The 22,263-nt window shown below is 45.2% G+C and overlaps 1 protein-coding gene across 1 annotated transcript; it reads right to left on the reverse strand.

The window, feature by feature from the left end:
* Positions 1-1,281: 1,281 nt before the first annotated feature.
* Positions 1,282-21,901, reverse strand: LOC146347841 (complement factor H-like). The gene is made up of 8 exons (XM_084851487.1): positions 21,832-21,901; positions 19,147-19,314; positions 18,723-18,914; positions 13,849-13,929; positions 11,749-11,919; positions 7,032-7,232; positions 3,691-3,873; positions 1,282-1,462 (listed from the first exon to the last, which is right to left on the reverse strand). The coding sequence occupies exons 1-8, from the start codon at positions 21,893-21,895 to the stop codon at positions 1,401-1,403; spliced, it is 1,122 nt and encodes a 373-aa protein (XP_084707613.1). The 5' UTR covers positions 21,896-21,901; the 3' UTR covers positions 1,282-1,400.
* Positions 21,902-22,263: the final 362 nt, after the last annotated feature.

Below are 22,263 nucleotides of genomic sequence, written 5' to 3' on the forward strand. Positions count from 1 at the left end.
TTTCACAAATATCTGTTTTCCTTTCAAACTTCGGTGGCGAGAAAAAGTTTGTGAACCCCTTAGGATTGTCACATATTTCCAACCTAAAATGTTATTAGATCTTAATCTAACCCCATAATCCTAGATAAAGAACAATAGATAACCTGATGAAACCAATGGAACACAAACATGATGCTTTTTCCACATTTATTTATCCACAACTGATTCAACACTCAATATCCATGTGTGAAAAAGTATGCAAACCTTTAGATTCAGTACCTGGTGGCACCCCCTTGAGCAGCAATGACTATGTAGAATTGCATTTCTGGATACTTAGGGCTTTTGAAAAATGGGTTCTTTCAACAGCATCATGACTCTCTAGTTTTGCTTCTGTGTCTAACCAGCATTTTCAGTGAGGTTTTTTTAGAGCAGGGAAAATGCGGCATTTCATTGTGAAAGCGAAAGAGTGATTTCCTCTTGTGTATTTGCGCTCTTCCACTATATCACAGTGCCACCTAGAGGTTATGTAGCAGAAAAGCAGGAAATGGTCCTTGTGTAGTGCTCGGATCTCAGTTCTGCAATGAAACCAAAACTTAATGCAGTGGATTAACAGCCTTGTGTAAAAAAACTCTCAAAGAGTGAGTGAAGGAATGAGTATGGGTGGAACAGGCCACTGGAAGAAAGACAGTATTGGCATGGTTCCCCATCTCTTCCTCCCCTTTTCTTGACAACATCTAGTATAAAACAACACATTAGTCATTGGACTGTGCAGTTCTTTGCCCCATCTCATGTCAGTGGGAGGGGCTATGGAAATGCATAGCATAATGACATCTCTTCCGGGGCCACATTATGCTAGCTTACCAGCAGGAGGTGACAAGACATGGAGTAATCATGGTGACAGTTCCACATCTTTTGTAATATCTAGTTCTGCCGTGTGTGTGTGTGTGTGTGTGTGTGTGTGCATGCGCATGCACATGCCATCCCAACATGCCCCTGAAATGCCCTGTCTCCCACTCTGCCAGCTGGACATCTACACCCATGGAGCTTTCTGAAGGTATATCAGGGTCTTCCGGTGACAGTCATAAGTGCCACCCAACCAACACACTGACCTCCCTGCAGATGGAGCAGTACTTACATCATAATCCAACAGCCCCTCAGCCAGTCTTCGACAGGCCTTAAAAATTTTCTCTGCTTAAAAAATAGTTTTGTAAAGGGATACTTCGGTTCACAAAAACTGCAAGATATATGTAATAAAAAGGGGAGGGGAATTACACAGACACACACACAGAGGCTATGTATTTTAGAAATAATGGATTTATTTTAGAAAATGTGTACTCTGACTCTCAACACAAGACAGCTAGCTACATATATACAAAAAAGAACATATAAAAACAACAACATTAGATCAGAATATATACAGATTATTTAATATTCAGGTGCAGGCGAGGTTCGCTATTAAAGTCTTCTTCCTGTTTCAGATCAGCTGCAGTGTTGGAGAAAAGAAAAGACATTCATTAAACTATTTATGTCAGGGTTATAAATTTCAGACTGAGGGCTGTATTCAGTTTCAGAGAAGTTTGGGGGGGCTGCACCCCGGTGGTGAGCAAGGCCAAAAGGGGTGGGGCCCAAAATAGATATCAGCAGATGGTAGCTGGGGAGAGCAATCCTATGGCCACTAGACATTGTCTAGAGGGCCATCGGATTTTTCGGTTCCTGGGAACTGAGGTCGGAGCCCTGTTTCCAGAAACTGCGCTTCCCACCCCCTCCCCTGCCCCTTCCTAGCTGGTGTGGTTCTCATGCTGGCTGCTTCTCTGTGCTCACAAATGGAGGGTGGAAAGGGAGCATTCCCAGGGGCCAGGAGGGGAGTAGACCACGGAAGCCTCTTTTTACGAGGCTTCCTATAAGCATCGCGCAGCCTCCCCAACCTCCCACTCTGACATCCCTGGGTTTGAAGGCTGATGTCTATCTCCACAGGAGCTCTGCTGCCAGTACCTATGCCTTAGGAGAGGCATTTCAACCTTTTAGATTGGGGAACAAACTGCACAAAAGCTGAGAAGCTCCCAAATCATCAGTGGCTGGGAGAAAGGGGATGGACCAGGGGAAAGAAAGCCAAGTGGCCATCTGGGGAATCAGAGGGCCAGATGGGACCCCAAGGGGGCTAGATTTGGCCCCTAGGCTGGAGCTTCCCTGTGCCTGGTTTATATGGTACTGTATAATTGCATAACACTGAAAACTGTTGTAATGCAAGGCTTGGTGATGGAAATGGAATAAGAACATTACTTGTAGAGCTATTAGAAAATCCTATTTTGATCATACATATTAGGAGTAATCACAACATTCTGCAAACCAAATCTACATGGTCTAAAATTAAAGATGGTGACTCAATATTTAGCTGTAAAAGTGGAAATTTCATTGAGGTTCGATGAAAAATTTTGCTCACAGCACAAATTCATGGAAACACAAGCTTTTCTTTTGGGAAGGTTACCTAACTAGGAACATGGATGAAACACATCACCACATCTATACAGTGGCTTCTCCTCTACACCCCACCCCAGTTGTCTGATAATGTAGGGGCCTCTGTGAAAACTATGATTCCTTCAACAGCAGTATTCCTTATCTCAGAGATAACCGATGGTCTAAACCTGCTGGACATTAAACAATTATCACTCAAAGTGATTCAATCCAGCTAAAAACAGCTCAGTGAACTCAAAACACATTTTGAATAAAGTGAAAGCCAATGCCAAAGGATGCCAATGCAAGAGAGATCAAGAATGGAAGAGATCAGCCATCCCTTAGACAAGGGATGTATGAAACCCCCTTACCTGGAGTCCGTGGGGGGTCCGCGGGGGGGGGAGGCAATCCGTCCCTCCCCCTCCCGGAATCCTCGCCAGCTGGCTCCGCTCTGTGACGAGTCTGCGGAGCCGCCAGCCGGCTCTGGCCACTGGCGGACTTCTGTCCGCTGCCGGTCTGTGGACGCAAATGGCGTCTGGCATAGCAGATGCCATGTGCATCCCTGCTCTTTGCCATGATAGGCTACATAAATCTTTACGTAGCCTGTCATGGCAAAGAGCAGGATGCAAATGGCATAGCGGGCGCTATTTGTGTCCCTGCTCTTTGCCGTGATAGGCTACGTAAAGATTTACATAACCTATTACAGCAAAGAGCAGGGATGCAAATGGCGTCTGCTATGCCAGATGCCATTGTCTTCTGCAGACCAGCAGCGGACAGACTGGACCCGGCCGGTGGCAGGTAGGATCCTTTCCGAGGCAACTTCACCGAGTGGCGGAGGCAGGTGGTCCGTTCTGCCACAGACTCCGAGGGGCGGAATTCTTTAGAATCTGGCCTCATTGGAGTCCGTGGAGGAATTCTCTAACATCCCTACCTTGGACCTTTCCATTGCAAACTATTGTTTCCATACTGTGGATGACACGATCTACGCATTATTAATTGCTTTGACCTCCCTGTGCAGGAGTGTTAACTGCCCCCCTCCAACCATGTTGTTCTATCCCATTTGTCTCTAACTGTCCCCAACTCCCTAACCACAAAGAAATGCTGGTGCAGTGGTATGAAGGCAATAAGGATACTATGGAGTTCAAACTGAGAGAAACCACAAATATATAATATGCCTTAGTTAAGGCAGAATGAGATAGGCTGCGTCCAAAATCCCAGATGATTGTTTTTCAAATAATAGGATATAAAAGTGAAGCTTACATGTAGAGGAACACTTTAAAGGGGGTGACCAGTCATTTTTTGTGCACATGGCTTTTGGTGGCTGATATTCAGGATGATATCCCACATCACAATTAAATGAAATGTTGTCACCCTCTATGTAGCTATTCTTGTAGTCATAAATTGTGTGACCGTGTGGCAAGAGTTTGGGAGGAAAGCACTGTTCTGAAGGCAAAATGAATAAAGACATGTAAGTGGAAAGCGGTGTTGCGATGACAAAGGAAATGTTTGCACAATAAAACGCTATTAGAAAATCACATGGAAAATACATTTGGATGTCCTGGTTTGGTAAGAACTATACAGGCATGGGAAAACGTGCCCATGTGTGCATTGTTCTTATGGATCTGAACCACTGCACACAAAAAGGGGGAGCAGGAGTAGAAGTCAAAGAACGTCTGCATTCAGTACACAGAGGTGAAGTACTAAATTACTAAACAGAGGTGATGTCAGCTTTGACCTTGATAAATACGTGTTTGGAGGGCCAACGGAACTGAATCCATGCACCCACTTCCACTACCATGTTATCACTTCTTTCATGGAATGGATGCTCATGGGCAAGAATAGGTACACAACTAGTTTCTCCACATGTTCATCTCTGCATTGAGGTTGCTACTGCTGGAATTGGCTGCTAAACTGAGACACTGTGTGATAAAGTCAGCAGTGTATTATACTAAATCTCGAGTTCAAATCCCCTCTCAGCCACACGTTTCTTGGGTGGCCTGGACCCCATAAGGGCCCATCTGCATGTAACTGTGGAAATCACGAGTGAATTAACCCAGAATTTGCCAAAGCATGTGCTGGACTCGTTCTGCTGCCATTTTGAATATGCAGCCTCCCATTGGGCTGATCAGAGGTGCCTATGTGACATCCAAACCTAGACACTATTGGTTAATCATGGGTTAAACAACCTCTAGTTAACCTAATTATAGGTTAACTGTGGATTGGTAAACCCCCAGTTAACTTATAGTGTCCGTGTTCAGAGAGATGCTATTTTTAATTATTTTAATTAATGCACAATTTGACTCTCTTACATGCGAACTGGGTCACTGTTTCTCAGACACAACAGGGTTGTTGTGAAGATTGAATGGGTAGCAAAATATCATTTATGCCACCTCGTGGGAAAGATGAAAATAAAAAATAAAGAAAAATGCCATCATACTCAGCTAAATCTCTATGGTGCCAGACAGAGAAGACCAGGGATGGGTAAATTCCGGGAGTCTGGGGGTCAATTCTCCCCCTCCACCCTAGGAAGCACATCCCTGTGGAATGACAACAAAAAATTGATGGTTTGCTGCCAAATTGGAGTGGTAGAGCAGCAGCGGCCAAAAAGGGCCAATTTAGCTTTAAAACAAAGTACAAAGGGAGCCTTGATTTAAAGCTAAACTCACCCTTTTGAGTCACTGCACCACCAGAATTTGGCAGCAAACCATCAATGTTTTACCACCACTGCAACAAATTTGGCAATGGTGGGGAGGCAGCTGGGGCAACACAAACGTCCAGGAGGGGCACACGTGGCCTGGGAGCTGGATATTGCCCACTCCTCCTTATATAGACAGTGCTGAGCTAGATGGCTTGGGAATCAGGCAACTTCCTATTTTCTTAGAAATTTACTTTAAGAAAGAAGCTGGAATCGCAGAAAGCTAAATTCTGCTGAACCCAGTATGATATTCTGCAGTTTTTATGCACTCCTGCAGAATCACGTCATACAGGTGCTCATGAATATAGAGCAGAGATGGAGAACTGAGGGCCGAAGCATGTCAGGGGCTGCATACCAGCAGCAGGCAGAGCCACATCCCAAAGTGGGCAAGGCCGCTGATTGCATGCAGCACCCCTAATGTGACTGCCCCAGACCCCATTCACTCTTACACACACACACACACACACACACACACCACACACCACACACATGTGCATGCACAGAGTCACACTCACACTCACCCCTCCCACACTGCAATCAGGCTTTTAAAAATCCTCCATTGGTGCCATCACTACTTCTCCAGTTTTCTTACTGGCAGCTGCAAAATAGGGTTCTGTTTGAGCTGAAAACTGTGGATCCAAAGGAGTGTTTAGTGTGTGGGGGCTCAGAGCCCAGCTCTGCCTTGTACTCAGTCTTTTGGGATGGTGACTTGTCCTTTGCTATTCCTCCCATGCCAGCCATTTTGTGATGGTACCCAGGACAGTTTTTCAAATTGCCAAATGTGCCCATGGCCCAAAAAGGTTGCCTGCTTCTGCTCTACAGTCATGCCTAAGCATTGGAAGTGAACTGGTGTCCAGTTTGCTTCTGTTGCATTGATCTCAGGCTAATATCCAAAATGGATTATTTGATTGTATGCAGGGCTACTTTCCTGTTTGGAGGCCTTAACTGTATCATTAGTTCTGTGTTCCATTTGTCTCTAACAGGGCCTGGGTTGGGGGCTAAGGATTCTTGGATGGCATTGTATAAGAATTTCCCAGTTGTGCATAGCTGGAGGAGACCTGGCGGTTGGTGGGGAGCTGTTGTGTTTAGTGCATCAAGGCTAGGGATGTATGAAACGACTTACCTGTTTCGTTTCGTACATCCACGGTGGGGGGGGGAGGCGCTCCATCCCTCCACCCAAAATCCTCAACGGCCGGCTCCACTCCACAGGAACTCCGCGGAGCCACCGGCCGGGGCAGCCCACAGTAACATCCGGCCGCTGCTGGGCTGCGCAGGGACACAAATGGCAGCTGCTGTAGCCGCCGCCATTTGCATCCCTTTTTTTTGCCGTGATAGGCTATGTAAATATTTATGTAGCCTATCACAGCAAAAAAAAAAAAAAGGGAACGCAAATGGCGGCTGCTATGGCATTTGCATTCCCTTTTTTAGCTGTGATAGGCTATGTAGCCTAAATATTTACGTAGCCTATCACCGCCTCTGCAGGGACTCAAATGGTGTCCCTGCGTTAGCTGTGATAGGCTACGTAAGTATTTACGTAGCCTATCATGGCTAAAATGGTGAAGCAAATGGCAGCCACAGACGCAGACGCCATTCTCAGAGCAGCGCAAACGGTAGCAGGTGAGTGCTCCATTTCGCGCGCCTTTTGCGGGGTGGGGGGGCGGGGGACTTCGTTCCGCCACAAGTTTCGCCACGAGTTACCAAGATCCGTGGCAGAATTCTCCGCCATCCCTAATCAAGGCCAAACTTTTGCTGCTATGCTGTTCTTGAGCTGAAAATATTGCCATTCAGTGGTAGGGGGTAATTGGTATTCCCCTGGAAGTTTTCCAAAAGGCTCACAGCAGCCTTTGTTAAAGTTGCTGAAGCCTTCGTGAAAAAGTGTAAGACAGTATTGGAAACATACACTTACTAAAGCATTCTGGTTCTGGATCCCAGCCAAGATTGGTGCAACTAATTTTATACCAGTTCTTTTTATTTCTTGGCAGAAAGCCGTGGTTACATCTGAAGTTAATTGCATTTCCCACTTTTTTTGGAAAATACACATCGCTGTAATATGTATTGGGCCAAGATAGTGCTCCATTCTCTATGCGGGGATAGTCGCAGCGTTTTGCTTTAGGAGAAATAAAAGAGAAACAGTTAAACCAAAAGATCAAGGGTATGTCCACTCATTTATTTTCCTTAAGATTGCTTGCCTATGTTCATTTATAGGGATGCTCTGACTTGGATTCCTGCATTGAACAGGGGGTTGGACTCGATGGCCCTGTAGGCCCCTTCCAACCCTACTATTCTATGAATCTATGAATCTATTTTTGTATTTTTGCACTGTTAGCCTAACAGCCCAACTGTAGAATTGGATTCACCTGTCTGAAACTCTGTAGACTCAAAATATATCCCACTGATTTCAACAAACTGTAAATGGATTTAGGATTTCAACCTTAGGGTTGGATCCAGATGTTGCTCCCACTGGTGGAAGCATCCTGTGAGTGCAGTTCTGCTCAGGGATGCTCCCACCAGCAGAAGTGTGGGGGGCTCAACTTTTGCCAATTCCTCCCTTCCCTTCAGCCCCTTGCACCCCTTGAAAATCTGTTCCAGAAGGTTGGGCAGATTTTCAGAAGGTGTAAGGGGCTGCGGGGGGGGGGGGGGGAAGGGAAATCAGCAAAACTCCACTTTCCCCTCCCTTCTGCCAACAGGATCCCTCTGCTGGATCAAGTGCCTTCTGTGGATGGAAGGAGTGTCTGGATCCAAGCCTATGGCCTCCACACTGAGACCACTAAAATTACTTTTGAGTAATGGCACTCCACCTGTTGGCTGTTATATTTTGATGCTGTTTTCTACAAGGTTCAACACAATCCTCACTAGCACACTGCTACATGTTTGCAAAACATTCAAGTGTTGGTGTTAGGGATGTACGAAAGTCCCTTAACTTTCCGCGGATTATGTTGATGGTGGGGGGGGAGGCGTTCCGTCCCTCCCCCCGGAATCCTCGATGGGGGGGAGGCGATCCATTCCTCCCCCCCGGAATCCTCCACAGCCAGCTGTGCTCTGCGGCAGCTCCACGGAGCAGCCGGCCAGGCCCAGGCCAGAGCTGTCTGCAGCCGGATTTCCGGCCGCAGAGGGCTCCGGGTAAAAAAAAAAAAAATCCGTGTATGCAAATGGCATTTGTGTTCCTTATTTTTGGCCGTCTTAGTCTATGTAAATATTTACGTAGACTATGACAGCGAAAATAAAGGGGAACGCAAATAGCGTAGTGGGCGCTATTTGCGTCCCTTTTTGATTCATTGTTTTAACCTATGTAAATATTTACGTAGGCTAAAACAGCAAATCAAAAAGGGACGCAAATAGCGCCCACTACGCTATTTGTGTTCCCCTTTATTTTCACCGTCATAATCTACGTAAATATTTACGTAGACTAAGACGGCCAAAAATAAGGAATGCAAATGGCGGCGGCCGTAGCCGCCGCCATTTGTGTACGCGGTTGTTGTTGTTTTTTACCCAGCCATGATAGGCTAAGTAAATCTTTACATAGCCTATCACGTCTTGTAAAAAAAAAAAAAAAACGACAAAACTGTAAATGGCAGCGGTAGCCGGTCAGAAGACAGCCGCCGCCGCCGCCCGGAACATCCGTCCCAGGTAAGTCTCGTCCCGGGGGGATCCGCAGGGTGGTGGGGGGATGGCAAGCCATTCCGCCACTGATCTCGGGGGGCCGAATGCACTGGCATTCGGCCTCACTGAGATCCGTGGCGGAATTCTCTGACATCCCTATTGGTGTTACCCTATGAAGCCCTTCATTGTTTGGGGCCACAGTATCTGAAGGACTGCTTCTTCCCATATGTTCCTGCCTGCACCCAAAGGCCATCATCTGAGTTCCCCACATGCTGAGGTTCAGTAGGTGACTACTTATGATGAGAGGGCCTTTTCCATGGTGGCCCCAAATTGTGGCATGCCCTCCCTAGAATGGCTTTCATCTGATGCCTATGTCGCTGACTTTTCAATGCCAGGCGAAGACCTTTTTATTCTCCCAGGCATTAAAAAATAATAATTAACTGCTACTTGTTTTAATTTTAATGATATGTTTAAAGATGCATTTTAAAATTATCCTTTTCCAGGTTTAAGCTGGAATTCTTTTTAATTTTTCAACTTTAAAAAAATTTAAATTATTGTTGCTGTTGTAAAATTCTTTTTGTTATGTGTTTTGTCATTGTTTTTTTTTACTGTACTTGTTTTTTATATATGCCACCCTGAGAGCTTCTGCCATAGGAAAAGTCATAAACTGAATAAACTACTTTAATAATAATGTTATTGTTATTTAGACACTCTGTGCTTATGCCAGTGGATGCTAGAATATGTGAAACTAGGCTAAACCAAATGGAAAGCAGTTTTCAGATGTAGGGATGTCAGAGAATTCTGCCACAGATATTGGTGAGGCCGAATGCCAGTGCATTCGGCCCCCCGAACTCTGTGGTGGAACGGCCAGCCACCCCCCCCCCGCCCCCTGCAGATCCCCCCGGACAGCGGCAGCTCCAGCGGCAGCTTCGGCAGAGGAGGCGGCAGAGGCTGGTCTTCCGACTGGCTGCTGCCGCCGCCATTTGCAGTCTTCCCCCTCCCATTTGTGATAGGCCATGTAAAGACTTACGTGGCCTATCACGTCTGGGTTAAAAAAAAAATGCGTACGCAAATGGCAGTGGCTACGGCAGCCGCCATTTGCGTTCCCTATTTTTGGTTGTCTTAGTCTACTTAAATATTTAAGTAGACTAAGATGGCGAAACTAAGGGGGAACGCAAATAGCATAGCGGACGCTATTTGCGTTCCCCCTTATTTTCGCCGTCTTAGTCTACATAAATATTTAAGGGGAACGCAAATAGCATCCGCTACGCTATTTGCGCTCCCCCTTAGTTTCGCCGTCTTAGTCTACGTAAATATTTACGTAGCCTAAGACAACCAAAAATAGGGAACGCAAATGGCTGTGGCCGTAGCCGCCGCCATTTGCGTACGGGGTTTTTTTTTTTAACCCAGATGTGATAGGCTACGTAAGTCTTTGTGTAGCCTATCACAGCTGAATACAGGGACGCAAACGGCGGCGGCTATGGCCGCCGCCATTTGCATCCCTGCTAGCCAGCGGCCAGATGTCCGGCTGCTGGCGGAGCCAGCTGGCGGCTCCGCAGAATCCCCGCAGAGCAGATCCAGCCAGCCAGGATTCCAGGGGGAGGGATGGAGCGCCTCCCCCCCCAGCAGAACCCGGTGGAGCCAGGTAAGGGGGGTTTCGTACGTCCCTATTCAGACGTTACAAATCAAGTCACTGCCACTCGAAAGCTGCCAAAAAACACTACTGTGTGCAATCATAGTATTTGAATTGACCTGATACAACAAACAAACAGGTAGCTAGTTCCTCCACCTCTTCTATGCCTTTTCATCTCTTGCAGCAGGTGCAGAGAGAACTATGCCAGCTGCCTCACTGAGGCAGAGGGAAAGTAAAGGGGACATTCCTGTGGGCAGGGCAGGGAGGGGACTGGAGGAGAAGGAGAACACAGGCACACAGGCACAGCACATTCTCATTATCATGGTTTACTGGACCAGGAACATGATGCCTGAATTATTCTCTCTACATTGTTCTTTACTTGGCCAATAAATAATTGACAACTTGCTTTAATGTGTTAGTAGATTTCAGTAGTGTATGTGAGTGTAGTTTTAGAAAGGAGTCAGTACTGGCACTGTGGAACCATATAAGTGGCAAATCCAGAATATCTCATTTTTAAGACTTATTAATCTCATGCTCAACTTCAACCCCAGGTATTTCCACCCACCACAAACAATGTTTTGTTCCAAACTTCCATGATGATACAGTCCCCTTGTGGATCACTAGGTACCACTAACATTCTGTCTCTTGATCCATGTTGGTGTCCAGCCCATTCACCCATTGGACACCAATTTTACTAATAAGGTGAATGTTGCAACACCAGGGAACAGACTAGCATGCTGTAGACAGCACAAGAAATGAATTTGTTATTCATTGTTTATTCAGGCCAAATTCCTGAGAGAAAAAGAAAGTCTTAACCTGGTGCCAAAAAGATAACAATGTTGGCACCAGGCAGGCCTCATCAGAGAGATCATTCCATAATTGGTGGGCTGCCATCAAGAAGGCCCTCTCCCTTGTTGCTGTCTTCCAAGCCTCCCTTGGAGGGGACACCTGGAGGAGGGCCTTAGCTGATAAACGTAGTGTACAGGTCAATTCATGCCAGGAGAATGTTGAGCCCATTTTAACAACAGAATAAGCTGGAGAGTGTGTTATGGTTCTTCAGGGACAGCCACTAGATAGAGATCTCTTTGCAAAGAAACTATCCTTTAAATGCAAGAGAGAATGAGAGGAAGAAAGACCTGTAAGGACACATCACATAGAGAAAGAATCTTAATCTGCAGACTAGAAACTTAATTGGTTGCAACACAGCTAATGGGACATCATTTCCTCTGGATGACTTCTCACCACAATAAAGTACCCCCTCCCCCCAGAAAAACTTTGTGAAATGGAAAGTAGAGGAAAAACTGCTAAAAAATACAAAATGGACTGCATTATCCATTATTTAGACTTTGACACTGATTGAAAAGAATGCTACAACATGCAGATTACTTACGTATACACCTTGGATATGGTAACCAGCCATATTTTGTGCATTTAAAAGTGTTACCACGGCTTGCAAGCATATATCCTGGATTACAAGAAGCACGGATCGTCTCCTCAAATTTGTACTGATTCCGGCCAGGAAGGAAGTCACCTTTGTCTATTTTGGGGGCAGTGCATACCACTTGTAAGGAGAGACAGAAAAGGAAAAATAGTTACCGCAATTAATGTCTTCCTCAATATGTCTGAACAGTTACAATATCTCCACTATGAGGCTTGCAAAACAAAATGTTTTTTCTGGAATGCAAGTTAGAGTTTCAACCAATCTACAATGGCTACAGTCCTGCACACACTTAGGCCAAAACCACATAATGCTAGAGATCTGTGACTGAATTTTCTGAAGCTTTCTTCTTTTTCTTTGGAAAGAAATGCAATTGCACCGGGGGAGGGATGGGGGGAGGCACTGCCAATTTGACTGAAACAGCAGCACTGTGGGAGGGGGTGTTTAATCCTTTTTCCTTTGCTGTTCTCCTGATGCCCTCTGGGAGTCTTTTTGCCCAATGGAGAGGAAAATACTTTTCCCCACCCTAGGGCCTGGGCAAAGCAGCCTGGAAGGACAGTTATATACACCTCCCAGCACACTGTTGCCCCAGTAAAACTGTCACCCACTGCAACCTTCCAGAGCGGCCAGATACAACTAGTGATGTACGAAAGTTCCGCCACGGATCTTGGGGAGGCCGAATGCCAGCTCATTCGGCCCCCCGAAATTGGTGGTGAAACAGCCCGCCACTCCCCCGCCACCCCCCCGGGATGGGACTTACCTGGGGCGGATCTTCCTGGCGGCGGCGGCGGCTCCGGCAGCAGTGGTGCGGCGGCGGTGGTGCGGCGGCCGGTCTTCTGACCAGCTGCCGCCACCGCCATTTCCAAGTTTAAAAAAACAAAAAGATGTGATAGGCTACGTAAAGATTTACGTAGCCTACCACAGCTAAATTTTAAAAAAACACCGTGATAGGCTACGTAAATCTTTACGTAGCCTATCACGGCTGATTTTTTTTAAAAAACGCGTGTACGCAAATGGCGGCGCCCATGGGTGCCGCCATTTGCGTTCCTTATTTTGGCACATCTTAGTCTACGTAAACATTTACGTAGACTAAGACGGCGAAAATAAGGGGAACGCAAATAGCGTAGCGTCTACGCTATTTGCGTTCCCCTTATTTTCGCCGTCTTAGTCTACATAAATGTTTATGTAGACTAAGACATGCCAAAATAAGGAACGCAAAATAGCGGCGGCCATGGGCGCCGCCATTTGCGGACGTGCATTGTGGGTTTTTTTTAATCAGCCGTGATAGGCTACATAAAGATTTACATAGCCTATCACGGCTGACTGCAGGGATGCAAACGGCGGTGGCTACGGCTGCCACCATTTGCGTCCCTGCTAGCCAGCGGCCGGATGTCTGGCTGCTGGCACTCCGCAGAATTGCTGCGGAGTACAGCCAGCCGGCCAGGATTCCGGGAGAGGAGGAACGGAGCGCCTCCCCCCCCGGTGAGGATTCCGGGGGGAGGGACGCAACGCCTCCCCCTGCACCATCAGCATAATCCCCGAAAGGTAAGTGATTTTCGTACATCCCTAGATACAACAGAGGACAGGACTCTTGCACTTTTAATGGTTATGTAGGAGAGGGAATTTCAGCAGGTGTAACTTGCCCACTCTTCTCAAACCAAATCCTATCAAGGAAGTGCTTACATTCTACTCTCAAAGTAGTTTTTTTGCTGTAAAACTATGATACAGGAAGAATTTCAGTAACCCTTCAATAGTAGCTGATTAGTAAAAAAAGCCCAAAGGAGATTTTTTAGAGACCTAAACATGGTTTGACCGAAGCATACACTCTCCTAGCGTGCATACCGTTCCCTGTATCATCGCTGTTCAACAGTTCTGTGGAGGTTTAGAATCTGCCTACTGACAGTAGGACAAAAGAAATCCATGCGAACACAACAGGCAACACTTCCTCTATCACGTGGCATCTCCTTCAACTCCCTGAAGAACACTCTCAAAGACTATTCGGGCCAGCCTCCAACTGAATGTGTAGCACTGACCATCACATCATTCTGGTACCTTGTTTAGAGAAATTCCATGCTAGTGGTAGCAGTCTCTTGGAAGTGGTAGCCCCGGTGATGAAAGTTTCTGTGCCAGGCACTGGAATGACAATATCAGTGTGGCAGGAGTAAGTCATGATGCAAAGGCCCTTTCATTACTCTCCATGTGATGTTGGAAACACGTGCAAAATCTTCATTGTCCATAAAGCTCTAACTTTATTGTGGGCGTATCTAAAAAAGCTTATATTCCCTCTGCTTGCTATCAAAAGTAATATCAAGGAAAGATGAACACTCTCTTCAGCCCAGCTTAAACTAAGTTTGCATTTAGGATAGCCAATTGTCCTTCTGTTGCACTGGAGTGGAAAAGCAGATGGAGAATGGTTTTGGGGAAGGACCTATCTAGGGCCAGATCTACACTTTGTGTCATATCATTACAATCCCAAGGTAATGCTATATCCCTCTTGTGCATTTATACCTCACAGGACACACCTCACATTTGTTGCGGTATTTTGGATAATGTGGAATAAAAAGCAGGAAGTAACACTACAAGAGTGGTATATTGAATGTGTAATGTGCCCCAACAGATATCAGTGCACTTCAATACCGCTATAAAGCAGTAGTGTGGATCTAGCCCTGGTTGATAACTAGGAGAGCTTGTTTCCATACCAAGCTCATATCAATGGCTGAGTAAGGAGCTTCCACAAATGTGGTCCGAGACCAAACAAGCTGCCTGCATCACCTGGGCAGACGCTCCTGTAGCTATAAGTTAGCTTGTGGGTCTGGTCTACACATGCAGGAAACTGAGGTGGGGATAAGGTCAAAATAGAATGGACTGCACCATTTCATGGTGAAGGTGAGGATTCCAGTTTTATTAAGAGAAAGAAAACCCTCCCTGAAAATAGTCTGAAATAAAAATATTTATGCCATCCGTTCGCATTCTGTGCTAATTTTCTATTTGCGAAGTCTTTTTGATGTAAGGATACATTAAAAATGTGATGAACTATCTGCACTCAGAAGTGGTACAGTCCATTTGACTACTTCAGCATCCTGCCACTGAATGTCTAGGCCAGGCTTCTGTTATACAAAATGAGATGACAAGAGTTTGTGGGCTGTACCACTATGCACTACAGGTGGGGGATTGCACTTCTGAGTGTGCCCCATGGTTCAAAAGTTTCCTAAATGTAGAAAACAAGGGAATCAGGTTTCACATAGATGTACCATTTGATCTGCTAATTTACTACATGCACAAAGCCTTTTCATAGGGAATAATTCAAAAATTATGAAACCTCCCCCCAAACGCACTGATAATGTTACAGTCCAGAATTCTAATGTTTCAGACAACCCTCTTGTTCTGTGTAGCCTTAGATTACATGAGCTTTGAAAAATGCTAAGAGGTAAGAGATGAACCCATCCCAGATAAATCATATTTAAAAGATGTTAGTTAAAAAAAAGTATTGAAATAATCCTCTGTGACACTTACATGATTCTCGCAAGCGATACAATTGGCATATTTCTTCTTACCTAAGCAAGCTGGCACATTGCTATGTCCTTCCATTGCATAATATTGCTGGCATTTGAATTCTACCCAAGAGTCAAATGTTAAAGTCTTAATGTCTCCACTCCCAACAGTGGATGGGTGGCTAGTTTATTCCACTTTCTAATAATAACTATTAGACTGCTAAGAAAGGAGGTTTTTTTATCACAGCTTTGCTACTGCACAGGAACATTTCATTAGGTATGGCGGAGAATTCCGCCACGGACTCCAGTGAGGCCGGATTCTAAAGAATCCAGCCCCTTGGAGTCTGTGGCGGAATGGACCACCCACCTCCGCCACCCCGCGAAGTTTCCCCAGAACGGATCCTACCTGCCACCAGCTGGGTCCAGTCCGTCCGGTGCCATCTGCTGCCGGTCTACAGAAGCAAATGGCATCTGGCGTAGCGGTAAAGATTTACGTAGCCTATCATGGCAAAGAGAAGGGACGCAAATGGCATCCGCTACGCCGGACGCCATTTGCTTCTGCAGACCGGCAGCGGATGGAAGTCCAGCTGCGGATGGACCCAGCCGGCGGCTCCACAGACTCGGAACGGAGCCAGCCGGGGAGGATTCTGGGGGGAGGGACGGATTGCCTCCCCGCCCCACAGACCCCCCTAGCGGACTGGTGAGTGGGTTTCATAGACCCCCACATTTCATGCCTGATGTCACATAAAGAGCTGGTTCCAGGTTTTGGAGGGCTCTTGAGCAAGACCTCAATTGGCCCCCTCCCTCAGTGAGTCTACCTTCTCACCACCATCATCACCAGCTGCTATTGCTCCTCATCAGCCCTGTAGCCAGGGTGGGGCAAATGGGTGTACCATGCCCCCACCACAAGCTGTGCTTCGCCCCTGCTAGGATTTTTTGGGGGGAGGGGAGGAATTGTCTTTTTAACTTGTTACATGACAGACAATAACAGCCTCCATTTAAAGAATGACAAGTTGTTTTAAGGACAGGAGCAATTTAAGAATAGGACCCTCTGAAAAATTCAGTGAATAAAGCAGGACTCTGGCAGAGTCCCCAAAAGTCTGCTCATTCAGGTCTTTCCCTGACTGAGGGTGGATTTTTCATGATCACTATCACCTTATAATTACTTAAGTGATCCTGAAAAGAAAGAAAAAACAGCCTGTATAGTAACATGGCCCTTGAAGAGTTAAATATGGGCTAGAGTTAGACTGCACCCCTTGGACTTTCCTTTGCTCTGCTTTTCAGTTTCAGTTGCATTCTCTACGCAGCCAGCAAGGAAGAAGTAGGTTTGCCTGCAATAAGAAGCATTTATTTATTCTGCAGTTATTAGGATGAGCAGAGTGGGACTGGGTGCTAATTGCTAAGGGGTGAATTAAAGAGATAACTTAAGGAGATCTGAAAAAATATCTACCCGAAGTTACCCTTTACTCTTTTAAAGCACTCACTATACTCGCAATCGTAGTGGCTGTTTTTTCTTCCTTTTCTTGAGTGCTGGATGGCAAGGGATGAAAACAGCCCTGGAAGAATAGAAACACTGCTGTGCACACTACAGTTAGCTGGCTGGCTGGCCACCTAGGCTGTAACCTTGGCCTAGTTTCTGATTTTCCCAATGTATGCAGCTCAGCATGAGGCCTTTTCAGGGTTTCTGGGCAGAAAAACCAACCCAGCAACAAGTGTTTTTTTTTTATTTAAAAAAAAAAAAAAGTCCAATTGCTTTCCACAATTAGTTTCCAATCACTTGGTTAGTCCTTTAGATAGCAACCAGTTAAGAAGCTTTCCCTTGATTGTCCAAGAGGAAGGAAAATCAGAAACAAGACTAGAAGGAGGGATCCTCTAGGAGGAGTTAACAGGTCAGGAACAAGACTAGAAGGAAGGACCCTCAAGGAGGAGTTAAAACCCAACCACCACCACCATGTATTTATTTTCTGTCTGCCCTTCCCCAAATTTGTAGCATAGATAAGTTTGCTTTTCAGGTGGAATAAAAAACTGAGATATCTGAGATAAACTATTTTGTGTGTTTTACACCTTTTGGTATCCTCTGGTTCACTGTATTCTTAACATCCTTTTTTTCATCTGAAACAAAAAAAATATGCCAGTCATTTAATTCCTGGTGTCCATACTACATTTTCTGTTAAAATGACCTGTACATAGCCCATTACATAAGTTAGCACACACTCTGCATGGAGGAGGAGCGAGGGGGAAGGTCACTGTCTTTCCCTTCCCTTGGCCCTCATGTCCTCTCCACGTGGGGGCGGGTGGGGCAGGCTTCCCCACCTAACAAAGAAGGCTGGCTACAGGGCTGCTCCTCATCCTCTCTCATCACTGCTACCACTTGCTTGCTTGGCAGGCAGAGAGCAAGTCAGCAGTGGTGTCTTCTGCGCCTCCTTCTCACCACCACTGTTGCCTGAGCCAGAGCAAGAGGACCAAGCAGACTGCAGTGGTGAGGAGGAGCAGCAGCTCCAGGGGGCTCTTGTCAGTGGGCCCCTGCTGTGGTGTGGGCCCTTGGCAGATGCCTGACCATGCCTATCCTTGATGCCAGCCCTGGTCACAGAAACCAAGAGCAAGATAACACGTGTGCAGGTTAGAGTTGAGCTCTATGAGGTTACAGTTACATGTGATGCTGTCTTGGCAAGATAAAAATACTTCAGACAAACAAAACAGAGCTGCTCTTGAAAAATGGCAGCCGCGTGTCAAATTCTCCCCTTCCCAACCTTCTGCTTTACGCTCAGGCACACCACCTATATTGTTGTTTCACCTAAACATGCCAGCACAATGATGTGGAGCAGGGACAGGGAAATGCAGCATGACATGACAATACAGTGAAACAAGAGCCACTACTTCCAATGCCAGCAGGATAATATGAGAAGACCTAGACCAGATAAGAGGATCCCATGCTAGAGTTCCTCCTCACACCAGCATTAATTTAGTTACTGCAGGCTGGGCAACTGATCTGCTATTCCCCCCCACCAAATGCAATTGGGTTGGATCCAGAGATCAGCCTGTGTATCGGTGCTGGTGGAAGCTAACTCCCCCCCCCATCCTCTCCTGCCAGCTCCCAGAACCTCCCCCAAAATGCTCCTCTTGTGGGCCCCACTGGGTGGTGTGAGCTCATGGCCATTTTATATCCTATAACAACAGAACAGCTGGATCCTGACAACAGTTATGATTTCAGGTCTTCGACTGAAAGGCAAATGGCAGAGGGCATTGGAAAACACTTTTAAACTGGAAGGTGTGGTGGCCATTGGTCTTTTGCAGTGTTTAAAATTAATGGGTAGGATAAAGAAAAAGTCTATTTTATCTTGGCAGCAGACCAGCTCAAACACACCAGGGAAAAAAAAACCACTACTCGTTCAGGTGCATAATCCAACTGTGAATTAACATTAATAGTACATTTACCAGTAGGGTCACATGATGGCAAATCTAAGTTCCCATCAACACACATTCTGACTGAAGGAGATATGATGGTATATCCTTTCCTGCAGACAAATTCCATTGAATGGCCATGTCTAATCAATTCTGAATGTCTTTGCCCACCAGGCAAAAGCAGGTTTTTGCTATCCAGCTGTTGCTTTGTGATACTGCAGGGTGCTGAAAGAAAAGGGGTTGGGGAAAACAGGGGTTATCTTTAGGATTGTGGGTTTGGTTTTGTTTGACGTCATTTACCCTGCTAGGTCTGGCTTCAGGCTATTTGTATTAATGTGGGGTAGCTTGCACCACTATTGCCTACAAATGATAGTCTCTGACAGTAGGTTGCACCATTTCACTGTATATTCAGCATGTAGCTACAGCCTACATTACTTTACAAATATTGCCTACTTACCCAAACACTTTGGTGGAGGAGTCCAACCTTCTTCTTTGCACGTTGTCCAATCAGACCCTTCTAAGTCATACCCAGGGTGGCATGTGTACTGTATTCTGTCGCTTACCAAATATTCATTTTTCTTATTCTTCACAATCTCTCCAAAATCTATTTCAGGTTGTTTACACACTGAAATTATATTTAGCATCACAATAGTCAATATTTATTTATCGTTTTCTCTTTCAAAGCAGCACAAGAAGTGAGGAAAGTTATACGTTCCTCAAGTTAAATACAAGTCGGTGGTTGTTTCCACACTAGCCCTTTTCTCTGGAATTGCTATACCTTGTCCATTCACTTGTTCAGGAATATCCATTGTGTCAGCCCACTGCATTCCAGTGTTTTTGGTATTGCCCTCTCTTGCTTTCTCAGAACTGGTCTGTGGCATTTTTTGGTGACAAAACACAAGTGCCACAACAGCCACTAGTGTGGACAGGAAAAGTGTTACTTAGGCCTTTAGGCTAACACTTCCTGTTTGCAGGTTCAGCCATTTTATTGCTTCCTGATGAGAATGGGCAGGGGATCATCATATATACTAACAGCTACCGCATTCTCAGACTGCTTATCCATGCACAAGAGGGAAGCATTAATAAGCTTGGGGAAACCCCAAGCTTTGCAGAATTACAAAATAATTTTTTAGAAAAAAAACATAAAGGGGGGGGGATCCAAAACAGACCAATGAGGATGGAGCATACTCAGCAGGCATGGAATGGTGACTGACACAGGGAGAGGGCATAAAGGCAGGGAAGAGTGTTGGTATGGAATTGTATCATTTCAGGCCATGAGTTCTGCGATGTAGCTTGGATTGTGGGGTTCTGTTAGGTATCAGAGATTGAGCTGGTCTCAGGTCGGGGCAGGTCTCACAGAAAGCTATCAGCACCACAGCAAGCTTCAAGTAGGGATTGAAGTCAGACAGGACTGTCTGTCTGTTACTCCAACAGAACAAAACTAAGACTTAAATATGAAGTTACCAGCCTTTAGGTTGGCTTGCTCCGCCTCTACTGTTACTGAGGCTTTGATCCTTAAAGAGGTCTGGCCTCTTTTAATAACCTCAGGTTGTGACAATGTGGAAGTGGCTGTGGCATGCTAGTGTCTTCATGGCCCAAGTCATCAGAGTCTGAGGGCAGAAATGTAGCCTCCTCTGAATACAGGGGAGCCACCCCCTGGGGTTCCTTTGGGTCCTGGGGAGATGCCTTTCTATTGCTGAGTGTTCTCCTACCAGAGCCTTCTCTGAGGATAAGGTTTGGGGTGCTAGTCCATGACGGGAATGGAATGCCTGAAAACCTGAATAGGAGCACTCTACACTGCAACAATTTATTGCAGGTCTCACTTGTTAGGGATGAATAGCCCATTAATTCCAGGTCAAATAGCCTTTCTTAATTGCCCCTTCAGTTTCTGTTCCAATAGGACTGGGGCTGGGGTGTCTTTAATTACTTTTCTCATCATTTAATTTTTTTCTGTCACTATTCTTCCATTAAAATTAAAAGAGAGAACACCAATCATTAAAGCCTGTAAAAGCACCACACACTAATCAGGAAGCAATTATAAAACAGGCTGAACATACAAGGAGAAAGATTTTAATATTGCCAGGAACCTTTGCTGAATGGGGCTTGGTTGTGTGAGAATGCAGATTTTAGGTGGATCTTATCTTAGCCATGGGGAATAGCACTGCTGATGGAACAGATACCAGCCTTCCCCAATCTGATACCTTCCAGATGTTGTGGACCTCAACTCCCATCAGCCCCAGCTAGCATGGCCAGTGGTCAGGAATCCTAGGAGTTGTCATCCAAAACATCTGGAAGGCTTCAGGTTGCGGGTGGCTGGCAGAGATGAACTGCCTCCCGTTTAATTCTACCATTATTATCATCATCATCATCATTTATATACTGCCTAACAGCCAAGGCTCTCTGGGCAGTTCACAACAGTTTAAACCATAAAACACAACATGATAAAACATAATATCAGACTTTTAAAAGTAGCATGTAAAACCCAACAGCAGTTACAACCCAGGGAAAACCTGGGTGAAAAGGTGTGATTTTAGGAGGCGCTTGAAAGATGCCACATGTTCTGCTGTTGATACTCCTGTCTGGAATTTACATAAACTTGAAGAGGGGCTGAATGCTTTGTTGTACAGTTTCCAAACTTCTCTCTTCAAACAGTATTGATATTATGAATATGGAAAGCACCTGCAGACTATACAGTGAGTAAATCATTGTTGTTGTTGTCATCAATTCATTTATATGCCACCTCTCCATTAAAAAAATTATTCTCAAAGAGGCCTACAAGAGCAACAAATCACAAAATCAACAATCGCAATAACCATTTCAGAACAGCAACAAGCAGCAATGTGTAGGAAATACAACATCAATAAAAAAAAATTACCAGTGATCTTATACAAAAATGACATAACAGAGCATTTCAATACTATAAATGTAACAATATTGCATAAATAATATCCTAACAAGTTATCCAATACGTGCAAGATAACCTATCAATAAATCCAACATTCTTTGTTAAGCAACATAATAAAAATTCCTACAAAGCAGGCATATTATAACTGGAATAATTCATGATCATCAGAACTCTACAGCTTCTATAACAAATAGAGCAGCTATTTTCCCAGCATAACTTTATATCTTTATAACTTACCATTTTGGGAAGTACAGCACATCCATACAAGAAACGGAACAATACAGACCAGCCACCTCTTCATCGTGCTTCAGGCGGCTTAACAATTATTTTATAGAACAGAACCTCCACATTCAATTCCTATTGTTTTCGAAGAACTGACATTGTAAAGATCTTTTTCCGCTTTTTGTTGCACCAATTATGTGTTCTGACCCTATGCCTATGTTTGGAGCAGCATCTAGGAAGAGAATGCATTACCAGAATTAGACACTTGAACTGTAAAACCCAACTGCTGTCAATTTTGTACTGCAATTCTGGTAGTAAGGATTTGAAGCAAAGTCCAGTTCTTCAAGCAGAACCTCTGAATAATTAAATTCTATGTGAAACATTTCTCAAAGTGGTTTAAGAAAATAGCCTGTTCATGATGGGAGGAAAAAGAGGCTTTGCATGATC

Source organism: Heloderma suspectum, chromosome 4 (assembly GCF_057233095.1).
Source record: "Heloderma suspectum isolate Gila_16-S chromosome 4, 16-S_ref, whole genome shotgun sequence".
In the NCBI taxonomy this organism is placed as follows: Eukaryota; Metazoa; Chordata; class Lepidosauria; order Squamata; family Helodermatidae; genus Heloderma; species Heloderma suspectum.